Source organism: Falco rusticolus, chromosome Z (genome assembly GCF_015220075.1).
Source record: "Falco rusticolus isolate bFalRus1 chromosome Z, bFalRus1.pri, whole genome shotgun sequence".
In the NCBI taxonomy this organism is placed as follows: Eukaryota; Metazoa; Chordata; class Aves; order Falconiformes; family Falconidae; genus Falco; species Falco rusticolus.
This window is the reverse complement of record NC_051210.1, coordinates 23,422,527-23,449,575: the sequence shown is the minus strand read 5'-3', so window position 1 is coordinate 23,449,575 and position 27,049 is coordinate 23,422,527. Positions and strand designations below refer to the sequence as shown.

At 40.7% G+C, this 27,049-nt stretch overlaps 1 protein-coding gene across 6 annotated transcripts; it reads left to right on the top strand.

Annotated features, from left to right (window-relative positions):
• The first annotated feature begins 1,600 nt into the window (after positions 1 to 1,600).
• On the top strand, positions 1,601 to 25,653 carry DCP2 (decapping mRNA 2). 6 transcript variants are annotated; one of them, XM_037374458.1, is made up of 12 exons: positions 1,601 to 1,733; positions 2,642 to 2,680; positions 9,262 to 9,413; positions 11,743 to 11,870; positions 12,296 to 12,394; positions 15,674 to 15,826; positions 17,489 to 17,601; positions 17,708 to 17,815; positions 18,607 to 18,730; positions 19,294 to 19,401; positions 21,093 to 21,144; positions 21,830 to 25,198. In XM_037374458.1, exons 1-12 carry the CDS (start codon positions 1,681 to 1,683, stop codon positions 21,994 to 21,996), a joined length of 1,296 nt encoding a protein of 431 aa, XP_037230355.1. In that variant the 5' UTR covers positions 1,601 to 1,680; the 3' UTR covers positions 21,997 to 25,198. The 6 variants fall into 6 exon arrangements, with proteins under 6 accessions (XP_037230355.1, XP_037230356.1, XP_037230357.1 ...); XM_037374459.1 differs by having other exon boundaries at positions 1,602 to 1,733; positions 21,833 to 25,198; XM_037374460.1 differs by lacking the exon at positions 2,642 to 2,680 and having other exon boundaries at positions 1,602 to 1,733; positions 21,830 to 25,653.
• The last annotated feature ends 1,396 nt before the right edge of the window (positions 25,654 to 27,049 follow it).

Below are 27,049 nucleotides of genomic sequence, written 5' to 3'. Positions count from 1 at the left end.
TGGCAACCACAGCAGAACTGCCGGGGGAGGGCAGTCTGAGGGACCATAGGCACTTCGGCGAGGAAGGGGTGTGGAGAAGAAACGGCCAGAAATGTGGTAAATCTTCACTTCTGATTGAAATCATAGGTGGAGGTGGTTGGCCTGTGGTGGGTGAGGCAGAGCAATGGGGAGAAAAGCAGCTGTACCTTCTGCCAGCTGCGGCAATTTTCCGTAAGGACAAACCCGGAGGCATTTTCATTTGGCACATTTGCCTCATGTTTGTTGCCATTAAAAATGTTTTCTCAACTTGGGTATTCACAGTGCAGCGTTTAGGCATCTCCAAATGTTAATCTTGATGCCTTCAGCCCAAAGCCTCCATGGTAATGAAAATGAACCATGTTGGAGGCTTTGCATTTCTCTCCAAAGCCTGTGAAGTTCGGAACACCCTGTCCAAAATGAATTTAATGCATGAGAGAGGGAGGTGAGGCCAAGCCTGAGCAGGGGCACCTGGCTGCCTCACGTGCGACCGTGGGGCTTGCTGAGGTGCTGTCCAAACTCCCCAGTTACCAATTCTTGTAGCCTCAAAGAGGGGAAATGACATCTAATGATTGAGGGAATGCTTAGTAAAATCAAACGTATTGGTACAAGTTTGACTTTAAGACAATTGAAACAAGCGAGTTAATTCCAAGATATAAGTGGTTTTCTATAACCCGCAAAGCACTTCATTGAGCACTGATAAATCCTTTATCCAGGAGAGTGACTTCACAAGATAGATGAGCTGACTTCACCATGAGGGATATGCTCAGCAAAACTAGGGGAAGGGTTAATTGTGGCAGCGGGAAGGAGGCCTCCAACTCAAACAGCCCCCCAAACGAGGGCAAAGCCCCGCTTGGGGAGCATGGGGAGCATGTGCAGTCGGTAAAAGGCTTCGCGCTGATCTGCATGGGAAGTGGGAAACTAGTACCAGCCCTGAGCATGACAACGCACACGCCATGTACTATGGATATGCCGGTGCTCTATGGTATATAATGCGTGCCCTCGAGCAGCTTGGTGTGCACGCTGGGAGGAAAGATCCCCGGTGCACCCAGCGCTGCGATACACGCGTATCGGCTTTCTAAACTGCCATTCGGTTTGGAGAGCCTCCCGGTTACGCCTCCCGGCAGCAGAGGAGCTCGGAGCCGCGTGATGGGCCCCACCCCGCGCCGCCCGGCTGTCCCCTCAACGGTCCCCTCAACGGTCCCCTCAACGGCGGCGGCCGGGGGCAGCGCGGCCGGGGTCGTCCCGCGGTAACGGGCCACCCCCCCGGGACCGTGCCGCGGCGCCCCCCGCCTCACCGCGCCGTGACGTGGCGGGACGCGCTGCCAGGCGCCCAGCCCCGCCCCGCCGTGACGGGCCCTGCACACCCCGCCGCCCCAGCTGGCGGCCACCCCCGCGACGGCGCCGATGACGCCCCAGCCCAGCCGCAGCCCCCGTTGCCGGCCCGCCGCGATCATCTGAGCGCCCCGCCCCCGCGGCAGCTGTCCAGCTGATTGGCTCGCAGCGCCAGGCCGCACCGCCGGGCGGGAGAGGCCCGGAGCGGCTGGCAGGAGGCGATTGGCGGAGGAGGCTGTCGTTCCCCGCCGGGCGAGTACCCAGGAGCCCCGCCCCTGCCGCCGCACCGTACTTCGGGATCCGCCGCGTCGGGATGAGCCGCGTTCTCCCATGGAGACCAAACGGGCTGAGATCCCCAGCAGCGTCTTGGACGATCTGTGCAGGTACCCGCGGGGCGGGGCCGTTCCCGGGCTCTCCTCACGCCCGCCGGCGGCGGCCGGCCGGTGCCTCGCCGTTCCTCCTTGCGGCGCCGGTGACACCCCCGTCGGCTCCGCGGCCCATCCGCTGCGGGGGGCGGGGTGAGCGCCGCAACCCCAACCCGCCACGGCCCCGATGCGAGGGGCGCGATCGCGCCGCTGGGCCGGCGGGGCCCGAGTCGCTCGGGGTGCTGCGGGGGCCGGCGGGCCGCCGAGGGGGAAGCGGGGCGGCCCCGGTAGAGGCGGGGGTGTCGGTAGTCCCGCAGCCGCCCGGAAGGGTAGGGAAGGGGCTCGGTGCCACGCTCCCGCGCCGCGCTGGGCACGCTCCCTCGTGACGCGGTGCCCCGAGGCACGGACACGGCGACGGAAGGGCGCCCGCCGGCTCCGCAGCGGCGCGGCCCGGGGCTGCCCGGCGGTGCGGGGGGCTGGCGCTGGCCGCCGGGCTGCGCCCGTGACGTCGTCGGAAGCGTGAGTCTGCCGCGACGGTCGCCGTTCGGAGGCCTGGTTTAATTTCGAAGTGGCGGGGGGGGCCTTTGTGCCCCTCACCTCTGCGGGGAGAGGGCGTTCCAGTCAGGAGAGGAACGGCCGAGGGAATACCTTTGGGTCTGGGGCTGGCCTCTCCGCTTGCTGGGCCTCTCCGGGTGGAACGGCTAGCTTTCCTTACCCGGAAAGCTACACACTTAAAATTGTCATAAAACGTGGGTTGTTTTTTCCGGGAAGGGGGGAACGTGCTTTTCCCCTTTGCTATCACACCCCCTGGTCATCTGTGGTGTGGCCCTTTGGACCTCTTAATTGATGTGTCACCCCCAGAATTTGATGCCCTAGCTCAATGTGATACTTGACGTGAAATAACCCTTCTGTTTTACCACTGCCAGAGGAACCCCCCCTGAAGTATTTGTGTGCGAGAGGGAAAGGTGAGTAGAGATGAAGGACACTAAACCTGGTGGAGCGACTGTTTTGAAATGAGTGAAAATGCTGTGGAGTGATAACGCTACAGGGAGCTAGAACTGCTCCACACAGCGATGTTTTTTTTTTTGTGTACCTAATGCAAGAGTCAGAGTTTGCAATATGCAAGCAAATCTTTGATTCTCTGAAGTCTGGCCTCTGAAGCGTGTTTGTATTTCCATTGTGTCTTCTTTGGGCTCCCTGCAGAGAGATGGGACTTGTCTTTTAGATCCCTGCTCACATGTGAAGCTGGGTTTAAGACTTTTTCCAGCAAACGCAGAGGGGAATCACACTGCTTACAAAACTGAAATAGCCTATGAGTGTCACTCCTGTGGGGTGACTGATAAAAGGGCACGTGAGCTGCTGTAACTGCCCCGAACACTGGAATTACTATTTACACTAATTGGCTGAATCAGTTGGAACAGCTGCAAGTGATCTGAGTGCCTACACGGGAGGCTCTTTGAGTAGCCTCTGTGTGGCATTTCCCTGAGCTTCTGTCTAGACAGGAGCCCCTGTGAGGAACCTAAGGAAAGTGGTTCAGCTTAAAGTAAAATCCAAATGCATTTGAATTCACCAGTGCATTATGTTGATGGAATTAGCACCAGCTCAGTGTGGTCCTTCTGTCACAAGGAAATGTATCAAGCAGGTAAAGTGGCAGATACAGTAAGAAGTACTGATGATTGCACACACCTGCATACACAAACTTTTAATAACTAAGAGTTTTCTGGAGAGAATCCAGGCCTTTTGCTTCAGGACAAAGAAAAATATCCCTGTCCAGAGACAGAGCGTGGAAGTCTGACAGATATCCCAGCACTCCCAAGATAGAAATAAAACCAATAGTTCTGTTTTGTGGACATCTAAGCTTTAACTTACCTTTTTGGTTTTCAAATACATCAAAAGAAAACTCTCCAAAAAAATCATTAGAAACCCTCCCAAAACCTCAGACTACTGGGTAACCTTGACTTGAAAGTAGATGTATTTAATTGCTTAGCTAGTGAGGGTAATGTGAGTGGTTGCCATCTCTTAAAAATTCACTAACAGTTATTTAGATTTGCAGCTCACACCACTATGGTACATATAAAAAGATACTAGAGAATTCAGATGGGTCCTGTAACTTTCCAAACCTGTTATACTGAAATTATAATTATTTTAGTACTGAAGTTTTATTTGCTGACAGAATTCAGAAAAAGAAAAAAATACAGGTTGTGCTAGAAAATATTTTGAATCTTATCAGTAGCGGAGTATGAAAAAATTGCTTGGCTCTTTCTACCAAAATTTCCAGTAATAACATTTATAGATTGAAGAATGTGGGAAGCAACAGATATTTTAATGACCTATTTACAGCCAGCCACCTGAAGCAAAGCACCACTGATCTTCCACTCATTTGTTTTCTCCCATGAGCCAAGGCTTGTCAGGCTCTGTCACTCTTCCAGTACACAACAGAATTCTTTCTCTCTTTTCCACGGGAAGGCCAGACTCCTCTGCTCCTTTCTGTTCTTTTGTCCATGTCCAAGCAAGGCAATGTGTCTGAAGCAGGGCTGATCTGTTAGCACTAATGAAAGTCAACAAGGTGAATTAGGAAAAGAGGCAGATGGTAACTACAAGCCCCTGATCTTCCATTCTAAGGCTTTTTGTTTTTTAGTTAAAAGCTGCACAACTAAATTCATACAATTACAAGACAAAACAGCATTCCAAAGGTAGAATGTGACAGCAGCTCAGAGGCATACAGTAAGGTAGTGGAATATGTAACAACTTCATATAGGTTATAGCTAAACTTAAATGTAGATTTTTTTTAATGCATGTTACTAAAAATTCTCTTGTATGTTGGCTTTATTAAATCAAGTACATTGGGTGTAGGGCCGTCAGGCCCTGGGCTTTGTTTGACTTGTGGAGCTCAACATACGAAGTTACCTGCTGTAATAGGTGTGTTTGTAGCTGACTTCAGAGAGTGTAATACTGAAATTATACGTCACTGAAGCCTGTAATAGAGAATCAGTATAAGCTAGCTCTTTTTAAAAAAAAAAAAAACCAACAAAAAACCACACCAAAAAACCCAACCAAACACATGACTTTTTCTAACAGTGTAAAATAACAAGTAGGCTTTTATATTCAGCCATAGAGATCTGTGTGAGAATTCAGCATAAGTTGTAATCATGGTGGTGATTATTGTTAAATGCTTTCGTTACAAAGCAGTTCTCCTAAGAATAACAAAAATAGGATTACAACCACTAGTCTAATGCACTTAAGAATTAAATTTTTACTTTCCAGGCTGTCACAGTTTTTCCCTGCTGATAAACTAAGAGACTTCTATACTCAGAATTCATGTTCAGAGGGTAAAATGTTACTTGCTAGCAAGTAGAAACAAGTTGAAAGCTAAAGCTAGGTACATAATGTCTTCAAACATTTGTTGAGTTCCCTAGGCTGTTACAGAATCACACAATGCCAGAATACAATTTATTCTAGTTCTTATCAAACAATACAGTAAGTTATTGTGTGTTTGATTTTCAGCAGTAGGACTACTTTGACCATTTCTGTTAAATAATGTGTCACAAGTATGCACGTCACTTTGTTTTATCATGCTGTCTTGTGCTACTGAGTTGTTCTCTACTGAAGAAGTGGTGATACAGAGTCTTAATGAAGGTTTTGGGGCTTCTTGGTGCTGTCTCCTATAAGCAAGTGCTGTTACTCCATCTTCTGACCTCAGGACTGTGGTGGGTTAACTTTGGGCTGCAGCCAGATGCTTACCCAGCCACTCACTCCCCCTCTGTCCAAGGATAGGGAAGAAAATAGGGTGGAAAGCTTGCCGCTGTGGATGAGACAGGAGGGTTGCTTACCAGTTACCATCATGGGCAAACCAGACTCAGCTTGGGGAAAATTAATTTAGTTTGTTGCCAATTAAAATAATTTCGATAGAGAGAAACAAAGACAATTTAAACACCACCTTACCCTACATCTCCATTTTTTCCAGGTTCAACTTCCCTCCTCCTCCCCCATGAGCAGTGCAGGGGGATTGGGAATGGGGGCTGCGGTCTGTCCGTAACGCTTTGATTGTGCTGGTCCCTCCTCCTCATGCTCTGCCCCTGCTCCAGTGTGGGTTCAGTCCTGGGGGCTGAAGTTCTTCAGGAAATACCCATCTGCTCCAGCATGGGATCCTCCACAGGCTGCAGTGTGGACACATGCTCTGCCATGGAGCACATACTCTCCCTCCTTCTTCTCTGACCTTGGTTTTTGTGCTGCTGTTTCACACTCATTTTCTCTGTCTGTCTGGCATTTTTGGTCTTAAGTACACTTTCCTAGAGATGCCACCATTTTGGTGCTGGCTTCAGCTGTGCCCTGGGGTGGGTCCACTGGAACCAGCTCTTCTCAATGGAGGCCAACTTCCTGCTGCTGCCAGCTGCACCTCATGCAATATAAGGTGCCTGTTGTTAGCACTTCATTCACTTTAAGTAACTTAACAGTTAACTTTTGTTAATAAATAGTGTTCTAATTGGTCTTGCTATTGTTATTCTAAGCCTAATGCTGAGGTGGTTTTATTCCTTTTTTTGGTACTGCTGCATATTGTATCTTCATATTTATGTTCAGCTACAGTGCTGAGGCAAGAAAACATCAAGTAGTTATAAAACAAAATAGACTTAATCTTTTTTACCTTTAATCTACAGCAGCTTTGTATGTAAGGGCTGTTTTCGGCAGTAATAGAGCCTTCAAAAAGAAAGGAGCAGTTGGGAGGGGTTGTTGGTAATTGAAAATTGGTAAGTAGGAAAATAATTGTTGAGGTGAATGAGGTTATTTATGTAATGGAGAGTGTTTGCTGCTTTAAGGGTATCTGGTCAAGGACCTTTTTCAATGTGAAAACGGGATAATAAGAAAAGGAGGAAGCCATAAATGAACTGTATAGGGATACAAACCTCAGGGAGGAACAATAATGGAGGTGGTGATGAGAAATGAACCTGGCCACTGATTGGTAAGTGTGTGTGAGGGTGTGGAAATGTTAATTCCAGCAAGTTTATCTGAGTGGATACCTGCTCCTGGGAAACCAAGGGAGAAAAGGGTGAAATTAGAACCAAAAATATACGTAGACCTTAGAAGACTAAACACAAACAAACCAGCCAGTCACAGGAATTGATGGGGTATGAAGAAGCCACAGGTGACTTCCAGGAAGGTCAGCCTGATCTTTGCAACTGATAAGGCTGTAAACCAGGGAGGAACCCACACACCAAGGTGGGACGGGTGCCGAAGGGAAAAGGGAACAGGGGTATAAAAAGGAGCTGGTGTTGTGTGAAACTGGGCTGGTTAGTATGCTTGCCTGAGTGGGTTGTTTGCCTGGTGGCCATAGTTTGTTGTATCTTCTTGCAGCTTATTAGAGCTTTTCTTAATCTTTTTCTCTGCATACTATCACTCCTTACCCCATGGATGTGTGTGCTGCAAGGATGAATGAAGTGCCACGCTGATGAGAACTCTATGTGTGAGTGGATGGGGTGTCAGCTAGCAGAGTGAGGGTGGATATCTCAGTGCCAGCTACTCACATGGGTGGGGGGTCTCTGCTTCCAGCTTCTGGGGTGAGAGTAGTGAGTGTCATGAAAACCAGCTCCTGTGGGGCCAGTGTGTGAGTGAGGAACGGAGTGCCTGCAGCTGGAGCAGGACTGTGGGTCACAGCCCATGTATCTGGTGCTAGCTGGTGGGAGGGTCAGTGTCTTACCTTTCCCAAACCTGTTGTGCCTGTGTACTCACTAGCAAACTTCAAGCTGGACCAGCTAGTGAGGTAGGGACCTGTGTGATGGGTATGAGAGCCTGGGATCTGGGTAGCGGTGTTACCGAAATCTTGGCATGAAGAACACCATCTTATCGACACCAGTAGGATTCAGATAAGCAGACACTTCTTTATTGATGGCTGGGTGCGTGAGTGAGTCCTCTCACGATCAACGCACACCAAGCTTCAAAATCATACACCATATATAGAACTTGTTCATACATATTCATTAAGTATATATATATATGCATAAACATAATATTTCCCAAAAATCATCAACATAGTCTCCTCCCGTATCTGATTCTGCACAGTAAAGGTTAGAAAGATCTAGAAATGGGTCTGGGGTACTATTTGGGTAGGTGGTACATGAGTCGGTGGTTGTGATCTCCCCCTGCCAGAATTGCCTTTTACTTAAGGTAACTGTTTCTTGGCAGGTATCTATGGGTATGGGTTGTTCCAGTTGACTCTCCCCAGTTCCCATTGATTCTACATTTTGACATCTCAGTGTATTCTAGTCTACACATAAAAACTGTATCCAATCATCTTGAACCTTAAGTCTGTTATCTAAGTTCTAATCTTTCCTACTAGGTGATTCTGACCTATTCTTTCAGCCTTGGTACAGGGCTGTACAAAGGATTTCATAGTAGCTGTCTGTTGTTGTGCAAACACAAACTCCACTAAAAAATTTCTTATAATTCTATATTCCTATTAAAATAACTCTATAAGATCAAATGTGTTTCAATATAATCAAATATGGTTGCTAATTCTAACTAATAACAAATTTGTAACATTATGTACTGTGTGTCCCCCCCTGGGGATACGTTCAAGGCTTTGCTACTGGTTGAACCTGCCAAAGGGAAAGCAGCAGCTGTGTCCTCAGCCTGGGCACAGACCCCAGGGCTGGGCTTCAGCAGCCAGGCAGAAGGCAGTCCTTGGCCAGAGTGGTTGGGAGAGGCAATCACTTCTGACATCCCTTAACAATTTATACTTGCCAAATTTTAAAAGATGTCTTAAGTATTTCTGGTTCTGGCAATGATATTACATGCTTTTGGATTTAGCTGGTGGTACTCCAGAGCTGAATGTAAAAGATGTCTGCCGAATTCTTTAAGTTGAATGGGGTGGATGCCCTTCCATTTCCAAAAAGAAAATTATGTTGTTCTTGATCTTACAAATAAATAAGTAAAGCTTATTCTGCTTAAGTAAAACAACCTGTCACACAGTGCTGCTTGCACTTGCATCTCTGGGACTCTGTGTTTGTGTGCCGGTATCTGAGCTGAAGCGTAAAGTAGACTTGAAAAATAAACCAGTTGCCCACATTCTATTTCACACCGTGAAAATTAGTAGGATTGTATTGAACTTTAAAATCTATGTAAATTAATAGTTTATTGTGGTTTTAAGTGAAAATACATAGCTGTGTTTAACTTGTGTTCAGAAGAAAATGTGTTGACGTCTGTTACCAGAGTTTGCAGATGTTCTTTACTGGACATGCAAAAATTCTTTCATTCTTGTAATATAGCCACTTACATGAGATGTCCTTGCTCTCTTTGTTTTCACAACAGTTAGTTTACTTAGTTTATAGTAATTGACTTTTGTGAAAAACGTCGTGATCCGTTCTTCTTGATTTTAGAAAGTTGTATTTTGCTTTGATGTGAAAACCTTTTGCTGTCCAGACCACAAGGAGGTTTGGGTGCTCTGTGCTAATGTATCAGGAGTTCCACTGTTGCAATGCACTTTTGTTGTTGTTAGATTTATTTACATTAATAGATTTGGCTAATCTTACTCTTTTTTTTTCTCTCCTGGCAGCCGATTCATTTTGCACATTCCAAGTGAGGAGAGAGACAATGCGATCAGAGTGTGCTTTCAAATTGAACTTGCCCATTGGTTTTACTTGGATTTCTACATGCAAAACACACCAGGATTACCTCAGTGTGGGATAAGAGACTTCGCTAAAGCTGATATCTTTTTTTATTATTGTGATTTTTTTTCTTTCTCAGTGGATAAAGTCCAAACTGAATATTGTTAATGAAATTTAATACTTGTAGCAGGTTCATGTTAGCTATTAAAAGTTAGTGTGTGATTTTGTCTGTTCATTGCTTCCATAATTTTGTGGCATCCACAAAAGAGATGTTTCTCAGACTTCTAAAGAGCTATGGAAACAGGTAATTTCAGATCTTTGAGGATTTTTCCTTGTGGTTGCGCTTTGGAAGACTCAGTGGGTATCATGGTTTAACCCTGGCCAGCAATTAAGTAGCTGCTTGCTCACTCCCCCCACAGTGGGATGGGGGAGAGGATTGGAAGAGTGAAAATGAGAAAACTCATGGGTTGAGGTAAAGACAGTTTAATAGGTAACGCAAAAGCCACGCACACAAGCAAAGCAGAACAAGGAATTCATTCACCACTTCCCACAGGCAGGCAGGTGCTCAGCCATCCCCAGGACAGCAGGGCTCCATCCTGTGTAACGGTTACTTGGGAAGACAAATGCCGTAACACCAAACATCCTTCCCTTCCCTCCTTCTTCCCCCAGCTTATATACTCAGCATGACTACCCACAGTATGGAATATCCCTTTGGCTAGCTCAGGTCAGCTGTCCTGGCTGTGTCCCCTCCCAATTGCCCATGTCCCTCCAGCCCTCTGGCTGGCAGGGCCTGAGACACTGAAAAGTGTCCACACCTTATTCCACACCATTTACATCATGTCATACTTCCCTATACAATCTTATTAACCACCCGACCCCCTCCTTTCCCATCCTTTGATGTAATACACAGGTATCGTTCCCCTAGTCTATGGACCACTGCTGTAAAAAATGTCTATAAAATGTCCATTGAGTTCATTTAGTCCATGACTTTGGGCTTTGTCTGTTGTGGTCACTCAGGACAGGTTTATTCGGCAACAGAGAACTCTGTGCCAGAAACAGTGGATTTCAGAGATGAGGTGTTCATGGTGTTTTGTCTCCTTGATCTTAACAGCGATGTAAATGTTAACATACCTGAAGGTGGTATGTGTTCTGCCGTGGGCAGTGGTGTGTGTTTGTTGGAAGCACTGACCGCTGCTCCTAGAAGCAGTTCTGTTGGTAGGGGAGAGGATGCGTTTTAACTAATTTGAGTGGCTGGCCTCTTGCTTTTTTCATTGCTTACGAGGGCTGCTGGAACACATGCTATCTAGTCCTTGCTGGAGAAAACCTCATGGCTTTAATCCAGCAAGTGTTTTAGTTTTAACTGTTTCCCATGTGTTCTTGATGTGGGATTGGAGTGGTGTTTGTTACTTTCTTGATAACATTGGTGTTTTCACTATCCAAAGTACTTAATGATAGTATTATCTGCAGTTTCACTGTATGTACTTGCCAATTTTGATACAAGATTTGAAACACTACGGCTTTTAACAGTAAACTAAAAATATGTTAATTTTCTGTTGCTTGTTATTATGCAGTTACTTTTTATTTATGTTAGATACTTTTTTATTTGTAACTGCATTTTCAGAGCAACAGAGTTCTTCCGGTAATTGAAGGCAGTGCAGGAAAAACACAGTGTAGTAGATGTTATTTGGTCATTACATCTATCCCTCTCAACCTTACATTTGCCAGAAATATTTGTTCTGCTGCAGTGTTGTATATTTAAGTACTCTGCTTTGGAACATTTTTTGTTGGTAGTATAATTTTATATGTAATATGTAATACTTTTTTTAAGGACTTGTAAATTTGCTTTCAAAGGTTTAATTATAAAGGTGGTTCATGTTTTCTCTGCATGGTGGGTTTTGCTAAAGTTACTAGAATTTTGATTTCTAACTTGATGCCATTAAAAGTAATTTTTTGCATAGTAAATACTTCAGTACAGATTTTGTACTGCAGTCTAACAAATGATTGTGGCAAAAATTTATTTCCATTTCAAGCAGGGGATGAAACTGTATTTTTGTCTGTCTTTCTCACTTCAAAATGAAAATACGTGTTTAAGAATAATACGTATTCAAAATAACTGGTATGTGGATACTTTTCCTTCAAAATTAGGGGAGACTTTCATTCAGACAAGCAGCATTGTGACATCTTTTTTTTTCTTGTCTTTTTTTTTTTCTAAATAATTGGCTTGTATTAGAATTACCAAATTATTTTATGCTTTCCGACATTTAGAGTTTGGCAATGGATTATTCATTTTATTTTTCCAAGAGAATATATCTTGAAAGCACTTAAGGGAGGAAACATGGTTATTTTAGGTGTTGAGTGGCTATCTTTTATATGTCTATGTGATTTGCACCTGGATATCTAAGTTTATCTTCCTTAACATCCGTCTATACTCTTCAATCACTGCCCTTTTTTACTTCCTCAAGGTGAAGATGTACAAAAGGTTTTAGAACAGTGGAAAGAATATAAAATGGGAGTGCCAACGTATGGTGCTATTATTCTTGATGAGACGCTTGAAAATGTAAGTACAGAAATTGTTGTGAAGGGCTAGAGGGAAGGATGGCATGTGCTGGAAGAAGTAATCTTTTTATTGATTAAATTTTTCATTTGGAGGCAAAAATGCTTCAAATTCACAAAAACCTGACAGTTACTTGACACTGAGTGTGTAGAGAACTATAGTATGAGAGGTAGTAAACACACTTCCACTTGCTTTCCTACTCAGGTTTGGTTGTGGGGGGTTTTTTTGTTTGGTTTTTTTTTTTGCATTTTGAGTTCCACAGTCCCAGAAAAAAATTCACTGTTTTATCAAAACACAGCAAATCTAGTGGATTCCTTCTTTCAGGCTAAAATGTCTTTTCTGAGAAGCAGGCAACTGAAGGGAACGCATTTAATAGAAGTTGTTAGAATAGTGGGTATTTGACAGTTGTGTTCCCTTGTATTTTGCAGGTTCTTTTGGTTCAGGGCTATTTAGCCAAGTCTGGATGGGGATTTCCAAAAGGGAAAGTAAATAAAGAGGAGGCTCCTCATGATTGTGCCGCTAGAGAGGTAAGTTATGTTTGATTCTCTTAAATTTAAGCTCAAGAAATGAAATTTTGCTGAAAACCGGATATATGCATTAGATGAAAAGACATTTTACTTGGATATATCATTATTGAGGTCAGGTCAATAGTCTATTCTTGTAGAAGTCTTCCATAGCTTTTAGTGCTTTTTCGAGTTCCAGAGTGATAATCAAGAGTGTGGTTATATAATTTAAAAATCACTGTTTGATGTTTTTAATTGTCTTGCACTAATTTGATAGGCTAATTGAGTACCGTTTTTAAAATTCTCTGTTGAACTATCAGTTTACTTTTAAGTGTTATTTTTGGTGCTTGGGAAATCTTACGTACTTTGTGGCTTTTGGAGTAAAATTTCAAGTGCCACAAGTGCCACCATAACTGTAAACAGGTAGAAGAATGGGAATTTAGCTTATGTACACTGGGCTATGTGAAGAGGCTAAAGAGTTGAGTTGGAGGTTGTAGAAGATTTTGTAAAAATTGTGAAGAACTTTATTTTTCTGTTTTTCACTGGCGCAGGAGCAAGCATCAATGCCTGTGGCAAGTAAAACCTGAGAAATAAAATAATCTGTGGGATTTATTGCTGCTGGAGACCTAGCTATATAGTGAAGCTGCATATTAAAAACAGCCTATAAAAGAATATTACTGGTATGAACTCAAATGTTTATGTAACATAATACATCCAGAATTTTTGAGAGAGAAAATTAGATGAGGGAGAGTAGTAAGATGCATTAGTTGGACCGAATCAGTATCGGGAAATCATGGATTTATTTTTTTTAAATATACCTGTCGAAGGGGCATGAATGAAAACTTCCATATTTCTGATTCCCTGATGCTGCTTTCCATATCACTCATATATTTAATATGGGCTTGGAAAAGCAACATAAGGTGTTAGATCTTAACATTGCAATAATACACAATGGACACACATGAAATAAACACTTTTGTGTTAGCACTTACTGATCTCTGAGTGGAGAACATTATTTATATATTGCCAAAGAGTGCAACGCCTGAGTTACAGAATGCACTGGGCTGTCATTGCAAAACTCAAGGGCTGGGGAAAGATGGGCAGAGACTTAATAAGGTTAACTTGATTATTCAATGCATGTCTCTTGCCCTGACCCCATAAATAGCTTGTTCAGTCAAGCTTTTGCTAGTCAGGTGCTTTTATGATTTATCTAAAGGACTGAACTGAAAGGAGAGGAGACCATAATAATATACGGAACACAACACTGGAGAGGACAAGCTAGGTGGAACTGCTTCAGGAAAGAATGATGTGAAGTACGTCTTCCTCTTTACTTCAAGTTAGCTAGCGAAAGCATTAAATAGGGAAAAAAAATCTTTTGATGGTGTTTTTAATTTGGAGAATTCATTTAGATTACACTAGTGAACAACACTGTTGCTATGATCTTTTTCCATCAAGGTAGATTGCCATTGTGGATTAACTGGCAAGTTCTTCAAGGCTTACATGTGGCTAGGAATCAGGACGTCTGTAGTATTTTTGCATAAATCTTTTAACTGCTTTTACTGGAGTTCAGCACAGGTCTAAAACTATGAACTGCTTCTGCGTAAAGTCTAATTGAAGAGGTCTTCACTGTGCAGTGCCTACACAGTTCAGCAATATTTCAGAAGTTGGTGAGGGCAAAACCATACTAAATGGATGATTCTCTTGGTAAAAGGAGTTTCTACAATGAAAGATTACTTAGGAAGGGAAAACATTGGTGTTAGTATTAAGTATGGAAGAAAAGTATATCATCTGTTAATTGAGACAGTGTGTAGTGGGGTCTTTTTTGTTTGGTTTTCTCCCCCTAAACTCTGCTGTTACTAATGTAGTTGGAAAGACGGCTTTACTTTTGATGTAAGAGGTGTTCTGTGTGCTAATTTGTAAGACTCACTGGTCACTTACTTGCTTTGTGTTAAACACTTCTGTGTTTTTCATATTCGTGCTTTATTTCCTCTGGATTTTCGAAAATGGAACTTAAACCATTTTTCTGATACCAATATCTGCATTGGTATTTTGCTAACGTATTTTGAGTATTTTTTCCTAGTATTATTTTATATGCAGTTATCTTGTTCTATTTTTTGTATTATATTTACCCACGGGAGAGGGGGGGTGAGAAGAGGTTTTACTGAAGATCCTGTCCATCTTTTTAATTCTAAATCTGGTCTTTAAAAAAATTTAACTCAGGACTTCTACCTTTGGATTATTGGCAGTGGTGCTTAATAGCCCTGGGGTTAATATCCACATATACAAGTGATTGCTCACATGAGTGTTTTATTATCTGGGCAGAAATATTTTGGATAGTGGTATCGATTCTGCATGTTTTCTGAGTACTTGTATTTCTTGTGGAGATTTTAAGGACTAGAAAGATTCTAAAAAATGAGTGTTTACTTAGCAAGCTTAGAGGCATGATCTGATTTAAACTATTAGGTGTGTTTGACATGAATCGTTCTATGCTACAAATCTTGTATGTTTGAAAATGTTATCAAAAGTAAATGTTTTGAAGCAAGGCTTTCAACAACCTGATCTAGTGAAAGATGTGCCTGCCCATGGGAGTGAGTTGGACAAGGTGATCTTTGAAGGACCCTAGCAACCCAAACCATTCTGTGAATCTTTTAAGCCTTCATTGCCAGACCATAAAATATACAAAGGAAAATGGTCTTTTAAAATACCATTGTCTTTCCAGTAATCTCAAGCAGGTATAATACTCCTGTTTTTTCCTTTAGGGTACCTGACAGGGCAGTTTTAAGGTTTTTTTCTATGTGAATGTGTAATTTGAGTTTTGTAGTAAGTTTTGCTACTCTGTTGCTGGGTTTTGTTATGATCATAAAAATGATTATGTATTTTGGGGGTAGAAGGTTCGTGGAGTAGCAGGATTGTTGAAAAAGAAAAACTGAAGTGCAAATAAACCTTGCTAGAACTTGAAGATATCTTTACTCCCCAAATCGTAGGTTTTGCTGCGAGTAATATTTCCATGCATCCAGCAGCATGGAGGAGCAGCTAGAGACTCCCCATCCATATTAACAAATTGATACATGAAGGTGTAATAGAGTTCTTTCAACTTTTATAACAGGTGTGTCTTAGAGAAATGTAAAGCACATAGGATCTTAGATACTTTTTTCTATTATTGAGCATGTATGTATGTGTAAAGGCTTGTTTTTCCCAGCAGTAGCCAGCTCTCATGGAGAGATCTGAAAAATAGTCATTCCTTGCCTTGTGTTGATAGGTAAATCTGAATACACACACTGATTTCATCTATATACTTCTCAGGTATTTGAAGAAACTGGGTTTGACATAAAAGATTGTATCTGCAAAGAAGATTACATTGAGTTGCGAATTAATGATCAGTTAGCACGGCTCTACATCATTCCAGGAGTTCCCAAGAACACAAAATTCAACCCCAAAACTAGAAGGGAAATTCGGGTATGTGTTATCTTGTTTGAAACTATAAGGACCTTGTTGTGGAGCTTGATTTCATTTTAAAGCTAATGGTCTGTAAAATAATGAAACTACCACGCCTGATGAATACCTCAAACACTAGGTGCAAATGGCATCTCTGCACTGTAGGGTCTTGTCAACTTCCTGCAACTCTACTGCAAAGATTGATTACTTAACCAGGTGTCTGTCTCCATTCATCGTGAAAACAATGTCAGAGCATACTGCCAAACTATAGTTCTCTCCTTTTCTCTTAGGTGGTGTATGCGTTAATAGTTTTGTGTTATTCCTAGTTATAGCTGTATATATAACTATATATTCTTCTGAAAATGTAATTATTAATTGGTGTGGTACAAAAGCCTGCGTATCAGAAGGAGAAACTAAGGATTGTGTTCTGTCTTTCATGGCTAGTACCATCCAGATTTAGAGAATAGTGTATTTTAAGGAGGAGGTTGGGCAGGTGACACAAAACGGGAACTGTTTTGGATGGTTTGTGTACCATTAGGTTTTGAAAAGGTATTGTGAAAGGGAGAAGCAAAGACTCAGGTAGTAGACTTGTTGGAAACTTTGTTCCTGATATACTGAAACTTCAAAGATTATGTGCCTGTCTTGTATACGGATTCAGTTTCAAACAGCTGTCCCTGTATTATACAGATGGTGCCGCTGAAGAGGGCATCTGGCTTTCTAAATTGGAAAAGATACTTGTAGTTGACTAGGCAGGATTGTCTCAATTTCTTGCATTAGAGACTCGTTTTTCAAAGTAAGAAGTAAAAGAAGATGAATTTCAAAGTTGTTTTTTTTTAAAGTACAGTAAATACCCTCCTCTGTATACCAGTGACCATCTGTGTGGGGTGATGAAGAGTTCTTACAATGGCAGATTTTTGCCTTCCTACTGAAGCACTTGTCTTCATCTGATCTAATACCAACTGGGCGTGCATTTTTGTATTCCCTGTAGAACTATATTGAAAACCTGTTCAGTATGTAACTTCTTTCCATAATGTTCGTCTTGTCTGAACCTGAGGCTCTGGGGCTAGGTTCTGCAATAAAAAATGTTGTGTGTGTTCTTCTGTATACTGTATATTCAGAATTCTTGATTTTGTTCCCCATTCTGCAAGTATACAGGTTTAATAGTTAAAACTATAAATGACAAATCCTGCACTTTACCCATTTTTTTTTGTCTTTTTTAACAAAACCTGAAACTTTGCAAATAAAATCCCCTTCTTTTCTGATAATTGTTGAACTAGTATCGGTGGTCTAGTCTTGATGGCATTTTAAATAAAAATACAAGAATAGTAGTGACTTTTAAAGTTATTTAAAGTCTCTGCCTTTATTTGGTATTCCATGTGCAGTGGTTTGGTTGGTTTTTGAAACCCTTACTCATAATGTAGTTGCTGGATAATACCTTTCATATTTTAGGCATCGTATCTTGCAATGAGTATGTGTTGTACCATCTGTTACTCTGTAGTTGCAGTCAGAGGAATGACCCCATTGTTAATTAACTTTTTGTGAAAAACCCTGTTGTGGTCCATTAATTAAAGTCTTACATTGTAATTTTTTAATTAAAGGAAATAATTGTGGTTGATACACATTTGTAGTATTCCGTAAGGCTACAGTAGTGGGTATTTTGATTTTATTTCTTGTCTTTTCTAGAATATTGAGTGGTTTTCCATCGACAAATTACCGTGCCACAGAAATGACATGACCCCAAAGTCCAAGCTGGGTTTGGCACCGAACAAATTTTTTATGGCAATTCCCTTCATCAGGTATGTTTAAGATGAGGCAAATGCTGGGCCACTGTCTTTCAGAGAACTTCAATTTCTTTAGATTTGATTTAGTAAGTAGATTTTGTTGCACTTCCGTTTGTTGCAGGCCATTGAGGGAGTGGATTGCCCAAAGATATGGAGATTCCTCAGACAGCGACCATGGATTTCCATCTACAGGTAGCACACCCTCTAAGCCCAACTTGGAAAAAGCTAGGTAAGAACCAGGTCAGTTTAACATCTCTGTATCTTTTCTATAAAACATTGGTCATACAAAGCAGCTTGTGCTTTCTGTTTCTCTGAGTATTCATGTTCCAGTAATAGAAAGGGTTGATTAAAAATAATTTTAAAAAATAAATTTAATAATAAAATTAATAAAAAAATATAATAAATATATCATAGAACTTTGAATAGGATGGTAAGTTAGCTGACATCATGATACACTTTCTTGTTAAATTCTTATGTGTCAGAACTGAGGTAATTTTTTGAGTCCTGTCTGTGGGAATCCAAAACCAGAACATAAAACAAGCAGGTATCTTATTTTGCTTTAAATTCAATGCTTTTGGCACATCCACAGAGGAAAAACAGGACTTTCTAAAGTAGGGTTGTGAAGTGCTATCAGAAGTAGCTAGCTAGATAAAACCTGCGGGATAGGGGAACAAGTGCTGCTGGCTTTTGATTCAGCTGAGCAAAAAGTAGTAGAGCAAACTTCAAAACCTGTAGTCCCAAAGAGAAGGCTGTGCTCCAGTAAGTAGTCAGGTCACTCCTGACACTAATGACAGGACAAATGCGAACATGAACATAGCTGGCTTTCTATGCAGAACGTAGATTTCCCACTAGCAGACAAAACAAAATTTGGTGGATGCAGTGAGCAGCATTACAGTTTCCACACTAGGTTACTTGAGCTTGCCTTCCAGGCTGTTCTTGAAAAGCAGAAAACTCCTTCATATTTCCCTTCTGCTATCCGTAGGTTTGAAGTTGTGTTATACACTCTTTTTCCTGTACTAGATCCAAACTTCGCTGTAGTCAGCAGATGTTTACAGATGGCTTTTCAGGAGAGCAGTGGGTGAAGCCGAAACAGCCACAGAAGCCATATAGTCATCCTGAGATGTCTGAAGCTTTGAAAATAAAGGTAGGTTGTTTCTTAGGGAAACATAGGAATCTGGGCTATGTAAAATGCATGCCTTTGTTCGTAAGGGTTGCTCTCTGAAATAAAAATACTGAATTTTGTCACTATAGCATGCAAAAATAAAAATATGGGGGGAAAAAAGAAATATCCTGGGGATTCTCAGATTTACCACCTGGGTATCAGGTGGTAGTTGTGTTGTTTCAAGTATAGATAGTAATTTCTACTCCCATTTTGGTGTCCTTCATGTACCATTTTGAAATACTTTGGGTACCTCTAGTATATATGCGTCTGTGTATGGGAACTCACTGAACTGGATTTATTGTGTAATACAGTGTCTGTAATAGTGCAGGAGAGACTGAGTAACAGCTGATGACTCTCTGTAACTATACACTCAATTTAATTTCAGTGTGCTTCAGTTAGTCTACAAAAAATACCATTTACATGTTTTGAGGTTATTTAGAGGAAAGTTTTAACTTTCCTCTAAAGAAGTAGGAAGTGTCAGTGCAATGGTGTTCAATGCTGCCATTTAAACTCTTCTTTTTACTACATTTTGGACTTAATGACAGAGTCAGTGCTTGAGGAGCAACGGCAGAAGGCAGTATCAAGATGCTTCCAGCCAAAAGAAGCGGACAAATGGAGTCCACAGTCAACCAGTTAAGCAAAACCATACCTTGGTAAGAAACGTGCAGTGGCTGTCTCATTAATGGTTCCAGTAATGCTTAAAAAATGTTCAGGCCAATGTCCTGCTGAAAGAGAGTGCATATCTATCAAAAGTATTTAATCAGAGTATTTCGTATGTATGTGTAGAAATATGGTGTTTCTTACCTTAGTATATGTATACATCTATAGACAAGCATACCAAGCTTCAAAATCTGCATTTTGGAGGTAAGTCTTATTTTAGCAGTTGAAAATTTGTCAGCTGTTTCAGTAGACAATTCTTCAGGTTTCCAGGTTCCATGTGTAGTACATGCCTTATTTATTCACGTATGATGTATTATTGTAAGCATGGAGTTTTGTTATGCAAAAATTAGATACAAAGTGGTATGCAGATGCTTATTATTTCCCTTCTTTCTAGCAAAAATGTTGAGGTGCAGGCTTGATTTGAATGCTAGATTCTCATACTTTTTTAATCATACAGTACCACTACAGCAGTTTGTAAATTCCAGTATGACATTCTTTGTTTGTAACATTTTCCTTGCACTAACTAATTTTATTTGTCCCCATAGTTCTGCTGGCTGGGAGAAGACTCACTGATACATATATATATATTTATTTATTTATTTATTTATTTATTTATTTAAATATATATAATGTCTTTTTGACACACCCTCTCCCCCACCCCTCATTCTTTATGGCTCTTTAATTCTGTTTTGTTGGCTGTTGTGTAGCAGTGAGCCCCAGTTCTCCATGCAGCTCAGCTGGCTTGTCCAGGCTTTAGTTTTTCGTGTGTACTGGCTGTAAGACAGATTTTTCCCATTCTGGCTTGTGGTTATTACCTTCTCTCTGTTTTTCCTGTAAAAGTGCAGAAACCATAAACTTTCATCCTGTAAAATCCTCACTGTAGCAAGAAATAGTTAGGTGGGTTTGGATCTGAGAGCAGAAGAACAAAAAGTCCATTGACTGCCTAGAAATTTGGGTGTATAGAAAAAAACTGTAATGGGAATATGTAGGATCTTGGTGGAAACAACTGGAACTGTTAATACTCCACAGTTATTTTGTAGGCTCTTTACAGACTTTGCTAAATACTTAATTTGCACTTTCATAATTTTCAGTGTTTTTGAAGTTTAAATATTTCATGTCCCAGTGATAATTTGCTAACACAATTTGGAAGCCAGGGAACTCTTAATTCACACAGAGTGCAAAGGGCCATACTTTTCTCTGTATACTTACAGCAGCCTACCTGGGGCCAAAACTTCACCCTTCCCTGGAGAGTTCTAAGTTTGTGTCTATAATGAATGCTAATTTAATTGGCAGTATCAGTGTATTTGGAAATATTTCCCCTTGCTTTTTGGGACAAGCTGATCGAAGAACAGGCTTATGTATGTGCAATTTTGTTTCCACACCATCCTATGCAAGACCTTTCTAGCTTAAAACATTTTGAAAGTACTCAAAAAATTTTTCCCTGAAAGCCTGCATTTCAAAAATGGTTTGACTGTTAAAAGGCGGCATGCTTCTGAAAGACTTGTGAACATGAAGCATGCTTACCACATAAAGTAACATGACAGGATTAATGCAGATACAGTGGGAGGCGAGTCTTAGCAAATGTAACCAGCATGCCTTTTAGCTGATGCTTAAGCTATACCCCTAAGAAATAGAATGCCATTTCTTTATGATGTGTGTAATGTATGGTCATTCTTTTAACCAGAAATGTGAAAAAAGGCTTAATCCAAGAAGACTTCAAGATAACTTTGAAACAGGCAAGTGAAGTCTGAATTTTCATCTGTTGTCATGTGTTACAGACTGAAGGTACCTGCATAATGATGGTCAAGGGTTTTTCCTTGTATGCTAACCTACCAAATGTTACAAAGCCATATTACTGTTTATTTTTTTTATTTGGCTAACTTTCTGTGCTGCTTCATATTGCTAGTGCAGTTCTTCTCCTTAATTGTTCAGGCTGTCAGATTATACCAGGTGGCTGAGTAAAAAGTAACTAAAAGCTGTTTTATGAAAATAGCATTTGAGTGAACACAATGTTGGTAATCGGGTGTTGGTTCAAGGGTTTCTGTCCTGCTAGTAATAAGCTGCAGTTGATACTGGACTGCTCTGGAGAGTGCACATAGTTCTTTACTTACTGCTCAGAAAATAGGGCTGTATTTCTTTCCTCCTTATTAAGAAATTACCTGCAAAACAGCACCTGTTGGTAAAACTGGCTATTCAAAGCATCTTCAGATTGCTGTGACACTGAAGATTTGTTCTAGCGAATAGGTGCCTTGTAAATATGGCAGTTTGAGCTACTACCTTCTTCTGTTTATGTCCAGAATAATTTATAATTTGTCATAAATATTAATTGAATTTGCATTTGAGGTATGGCTTTGTATTGTTATTGATACTCTTACTTATCATCTGTTTAAAATTTAATTTTCTTTTTCTTTCTCTTTTAAGCAGATGCAGCATATGAGATGTGTTGCTCCAGTGAAGACCCACTGCCAGAACATGTAGAGGGGCATTCTGTGGCATGCAATGGCCATTACAAATTTGCTTTCTCATCAAGAGCTTTCTTGAGTTTCAAGTTTGACCATGATGCCATAATGAAAAGTTTTGACCTCTGACAACTAACTTAAGAGGAACAAAAATCAGACTTGCCTGTTGCAATTGAGGGGGTTTCTTATCCAGCCTTACTCTTTCTCAGGAGTTTGTTTTGTTTGTTTTTAAATGCAATGCAGGGACTGACTGGTGGTTTGGAAGGGTTTGTTCTCTTTGCAGTATGGGAGTGGCATAGTCAAGTGTTGCACTTTAAATGCAGTATAGCCTTTGTCTACAAAGTACCTTTCCAGTGTTCAGTTCACTTGTTCCTAGCTGTGCATTAGAGGGCATTCTTTCTTTTTTTTAACTTGTGTGTTTTATAGAATGTCATTGACTTTTTTCTTTTACCTGTTGGAGTATACCAGCTTGCTAAACTTTTAACTGCTCTGATGTAAATTAATGGACTTGTTAGTCATTATTGTGTAGTACATTGCAATATTATAGCAGTGGCAATGAAACGTTCTCAGAGGACTCTGTCCTAGTGATTTTTGAAACCAAGTTGCACATTTCAAACCTAGCCTCAGCCTGTCATCCTTTGTCTTGGTTGCTTGCCCAAAATACCTTCCCTCTTTCACACAGGTAGTTTCTGTTGGCTTGCAATCAGTAATACTTGGAGTCAAATCTATTGCATGTTGACTTCTTGTACCTATTCTGCCTCTGTCTTCAGAAAGGATACACAAAACAGGAAGAACTTAGCCATTCAAAGTGTCTAGCTTCAACTCTTATGCACTGTCCCCAGCTGGGTAAGAAGAAGTTGCAAAGTTTTGTGTTATCCCAGTTGCAGCTGCTTTCAAAAAAGAAAAGCTTAAACTTTGTCCGTGAGAGGTTCTGTATGAATGTAAGTAAGCCTCTGTAGATCTCACTGAGGAGGAAGGCAGGTGCATACATAAAAGAGTCATTGTGTGACACTAAATGGCTTAATCAGGCTTGCAATAACTATTCTAAGTGTGTCCAGTATTGTATTTTGTGCTGTTGTCCTCAGATCTTGTGTAGTGTGTAATCTGTCGATATCCAGTAGTACTGAATTGCACTTGCAGTTAGCATTTAAATGATGTAGCCTCAGTCATTTTCAGCTACAATGCTTTCTTAGTAAAAATATCAAAGGGGAGGGGGGAGGGGACGGGACACAAAAACCCAGTAAGAGTTGAGGTGACAAACTTAGATCACCTTCATGATTCAAGTTAAGGGGTTTTGAACATGTGCTTTACAGTTGAGAGAAATGCACTGAAATAATTAGTTATAACAGCTTGTGGTAGCAAGCATGTTGTCCAAGATTTAAAAATGGACTTTTCTCTAAAATAAAAGTAATTGGTAACTTCATAGGTTGAATGAACTATGCCCTTGTCTCATCACAGTGTATGCTCATGCACTGAGCCTTTATGCAACTCGTGTGTCATCCAAAACCAAAATCCTGGTCTTCCTTCAACCACCCTACTTCATCTACCCTACCTGATGTTACCTAGTGGTTTTCCTTAGAAACAGGAAAAGACAGCTTTAAAAACTTTCTCCTGGTTTATCTTCCTGCTATCAGGTGATTTGGGGCTCTAATGCTGTAATAATCTTGGTGATAGAACTCTGGTGATAGGATCAGTCAACAGGAATAACAACAGACTGTAGCATTTCCTTCTGGGGGACAAGAGTCCTGAGGGCCTTGCCTTTCAAGACCAAATCCTGAAATGGCTCAATCTAGCTTTTGTCTCACTTTGTTTTAAAAAAAAAACAAAAACAAACAAACCAACAAAACCCAAACCCAACCCAAAAACACACAGCACCACCAGCCCACCCCAACCCAAGATATCCAAAGACTGTTCAAAACAGTAAATGAACAGTAAATGGCAAAGAACAGTAATTGAGAAGGTGGGATAATGCTGGAGGAGGTTATGTTACTCAGCATCAGGTGAAAACTAATACTTATTTACTTCTTTAGTGCACGTAGTTGATTTCCCAGCAAAAGTGCCTTTACTCATGGTGAGGCAGAAGTTTGTATTCATACCCTGAGGCTGCTACTGCCTGTGGAGTTAAGAAGACTCTCCTAAGGCATGATTAAGTATCGGGCTGTGGAAATCTTTAATAAGTAAGTTGACTTCTCAGATAAGTTAAGAGTTATATTTCATCTAGTGCTGTGTGAAAAAAGGGAGATGTTGACGAAACAGTGAACTTGGAGCTACTGTCAACTGTTAGGGAAATTGTGTCCCAGGCAGAGGAAGTCTTTAGAACAAAGCAAGTGTGTCCTATGAATAGGAGATGCTGACTGCCCTCTATATTCACTGGGTCATTTTTTTCTTAGTGAAAGATTAGTTTGTTGTAAGAGAAATTGGTTGTTTTGTTAAGCAGCCCAAATTGGGGCTTCTATGTATGTCATGATTTTAGTAAATCTAGCCTTAATGTGAGTTGCAAATAAATGTGATAAATATGCAATAACTTCTTTGTATGAGGGTACTGTTTCTTGTAGTAACATTGCTTTCAGCTTTCTCAGTAAGGTTTCTAAGAAAAAGATGTAAGCGTGGTGGCATGTGATCTACCTTATGGCTTCCATCATGCCCTGCACTGTGAATATTTTGAATTGTTTACTATTGTTTATGTTCTTATTTTGCCATCCTTTTATAATTAAGTATATTTCTAAGTTTAAAAGTACAGTTTACATTGTCTTCTAATATAACAGTGAAGAAATAACAAGTGAGACAGAGAATTTGGTTCTGTGAGTTTTTATTTTATAGGAGCTAGACACAGGGGAGTAAGTAACTGCATGTCAGACTCAAGAGCTGATGTCAAGATGCTTGAAAAACAAACACTGCTCAGTTTGAGAATGCTTGCGGGTATGGGGTTATTCAGATTATGAATGGTCATTCAATATTCTTGAAATTAAAGAACTCATGGAATAAAAAGACATTTAACAAAAAAACCTACAAATGTGTGTGTGCTGGGAATCTAGTACTAGTTTGCAGTTTCTAGTAGTACATAAACTCTCTGCTTTAGTGTGAAGTTTTTAGCATCTCTTTCACAGAATGCTCTAAACTTTGAACTTGGACTGAAGAGTGATCTGCCTAATTGAATGATGGATGGTCTGTGCTGAAATGCTGTTAACTTCAACTTCTTGATGTACATGCATGCCTTCAAAAGTTGCTGTGAAGTCCGGAAACAGTGGTAGTGGGAAGAAGAGGGGAAATAGCTTTATTTATTGCACATTCAAAGTATTTTTTTAACACAATATAAATTCTTAAGACCAAACTTGCATAAATAGTTCCTAATAATATGTTGGGCCTAGTCACTGTTCCAGGCTTCTGTGCTGTGCTCTAACCTTCCTGATTTACAGTTGGTGATTTGAGGACAATATGGTGTTTCTCCTTCACTGTTACAAATGTAATAGTTCCTTTTAAAAACAAGGCAGGCTTTAAGTTTAGCTGTAGGAATAGTCTGAGATTTGCTCTCAGTCTACAGTTTCAGACAAGAAATAAATTTTTTCTAACTTCTAGCTACTATAGTAGCATTGCTTTTGTTGATCTGCAGTTTATAGCAGCAGTCTTGCCATCCTGGTGTGAAGAGCAAGAATCTACATTAAGGAATCCAAGCTCTACTACCCTGTGGTGCAAGATGGTGGTGCTGCTCCATGGGTGACTGGCTGTTCAGTTGTTGGGTCAGTGGCTGTTTAATCGTCAGCTACCTGTTTTTTTATAAATTCTGAGCAACAGTGTTCTTTTCCAGCAGTAAAGTCAGGTGCCTTCTCTTTTTAAATCGGGAGGTGATGTGACAGGAACCTAAAATGTGACAGGAAGCTCACAATCATTGCGAACTTGTAGAACAGCCTCTCTTGATTTTAAAATCAGTTTATTTACAGAAAATGTCTTGCACTTAGTGGTGCATTTACATGGTAAATGTAAATGGTGCAAAACTGGTACTTATGCATGTCACCATAATTTCAGATTGTTTTTGTTATTACAGTATTTCAGCTTTTGAAGCAACCAAAATTATTTAAGATATGGTAAATTTCTACAAACTAACTGAAGGTGTTTTTACAGTAAATTAGGCTTGGAATGTCACTACTCTAGCGTAATAGGTTTTTGTTCTTACGCATTTATAGCAGTAGTGTAGTTCAAGAATGAAATTAGGCTAAATGCTAGTATTTGCACTGTTCTTAATTCTGTACATAAGCACTGATAGATGCAGTAGGACTTGTGCTGTGTGTGCATTTCACTGCTTCAAGTAGATTGTCAAGATGACATGTAGCAATTACGTTGGCCATATTCAAGATTATACAAGAGAAATTATTCCGGATTAGTAGTAGTAACATTAAAAATAAATGCTTGGGGTTTTGCTTGTCTTTTTCTTGAAAGTATTGGTTAAGCTAGACTTAACCTGTTGTATAGATTCAGCTTTACAGAAACCCTTACCTTTAAATTGTTCTCAGTTCTGGGATACTTTTGGGACAAAGTAAAATTCCTCCTTCAACACTTACAGGAAAAAAGGAAGCTTTTAAGTAATTATCAAAAGTTCACAGGGTACAGAATGTTTAAATTTGAATAGGTAAACTATGAAGTTTACTGAAAAGTGTTGAATATTTTGTCATTATTAAATATTGTTGATCAGAAGAACTAGCTTCTAGTTTCCATTATGGGTTACAGCTCAGTGCCTTTAAGAAAGTGGTTATAGCTCATGCAGCATTAATAGTTTTAAAACAAGGCCTTCACAGCTTTTTAAGAATAGATCCTGGAAAGTTGGTTCTCTACAACACACTTCCCACTATGAGAAACTGCAAAATTTTTTTAAGCATGTTTGAGCAAAATTACTCAACTAGGGAGATGAACCATTTAAACCTTACTGGTCTGGATACATATTCTTGTTATGCAGGAAAGGTATACAAAACTGCATGATAAAGAGCTCTCAACAAATATTTCTCAAGCCTATACTTAAACCAGGATCTTTTAAGTTTCACTATGTCTGCATGGCACTGCAGTTGATCGAAGCTGTACTCCAGCCCTGAGGAGCAGTTTAGCTGGGCTTGCAAAGCACTCTTCACATTAAAACAGCAAAACAGACTCCACAGAAGAAGGTGGGGTCTTGTTCATTAATTGTTACATAATG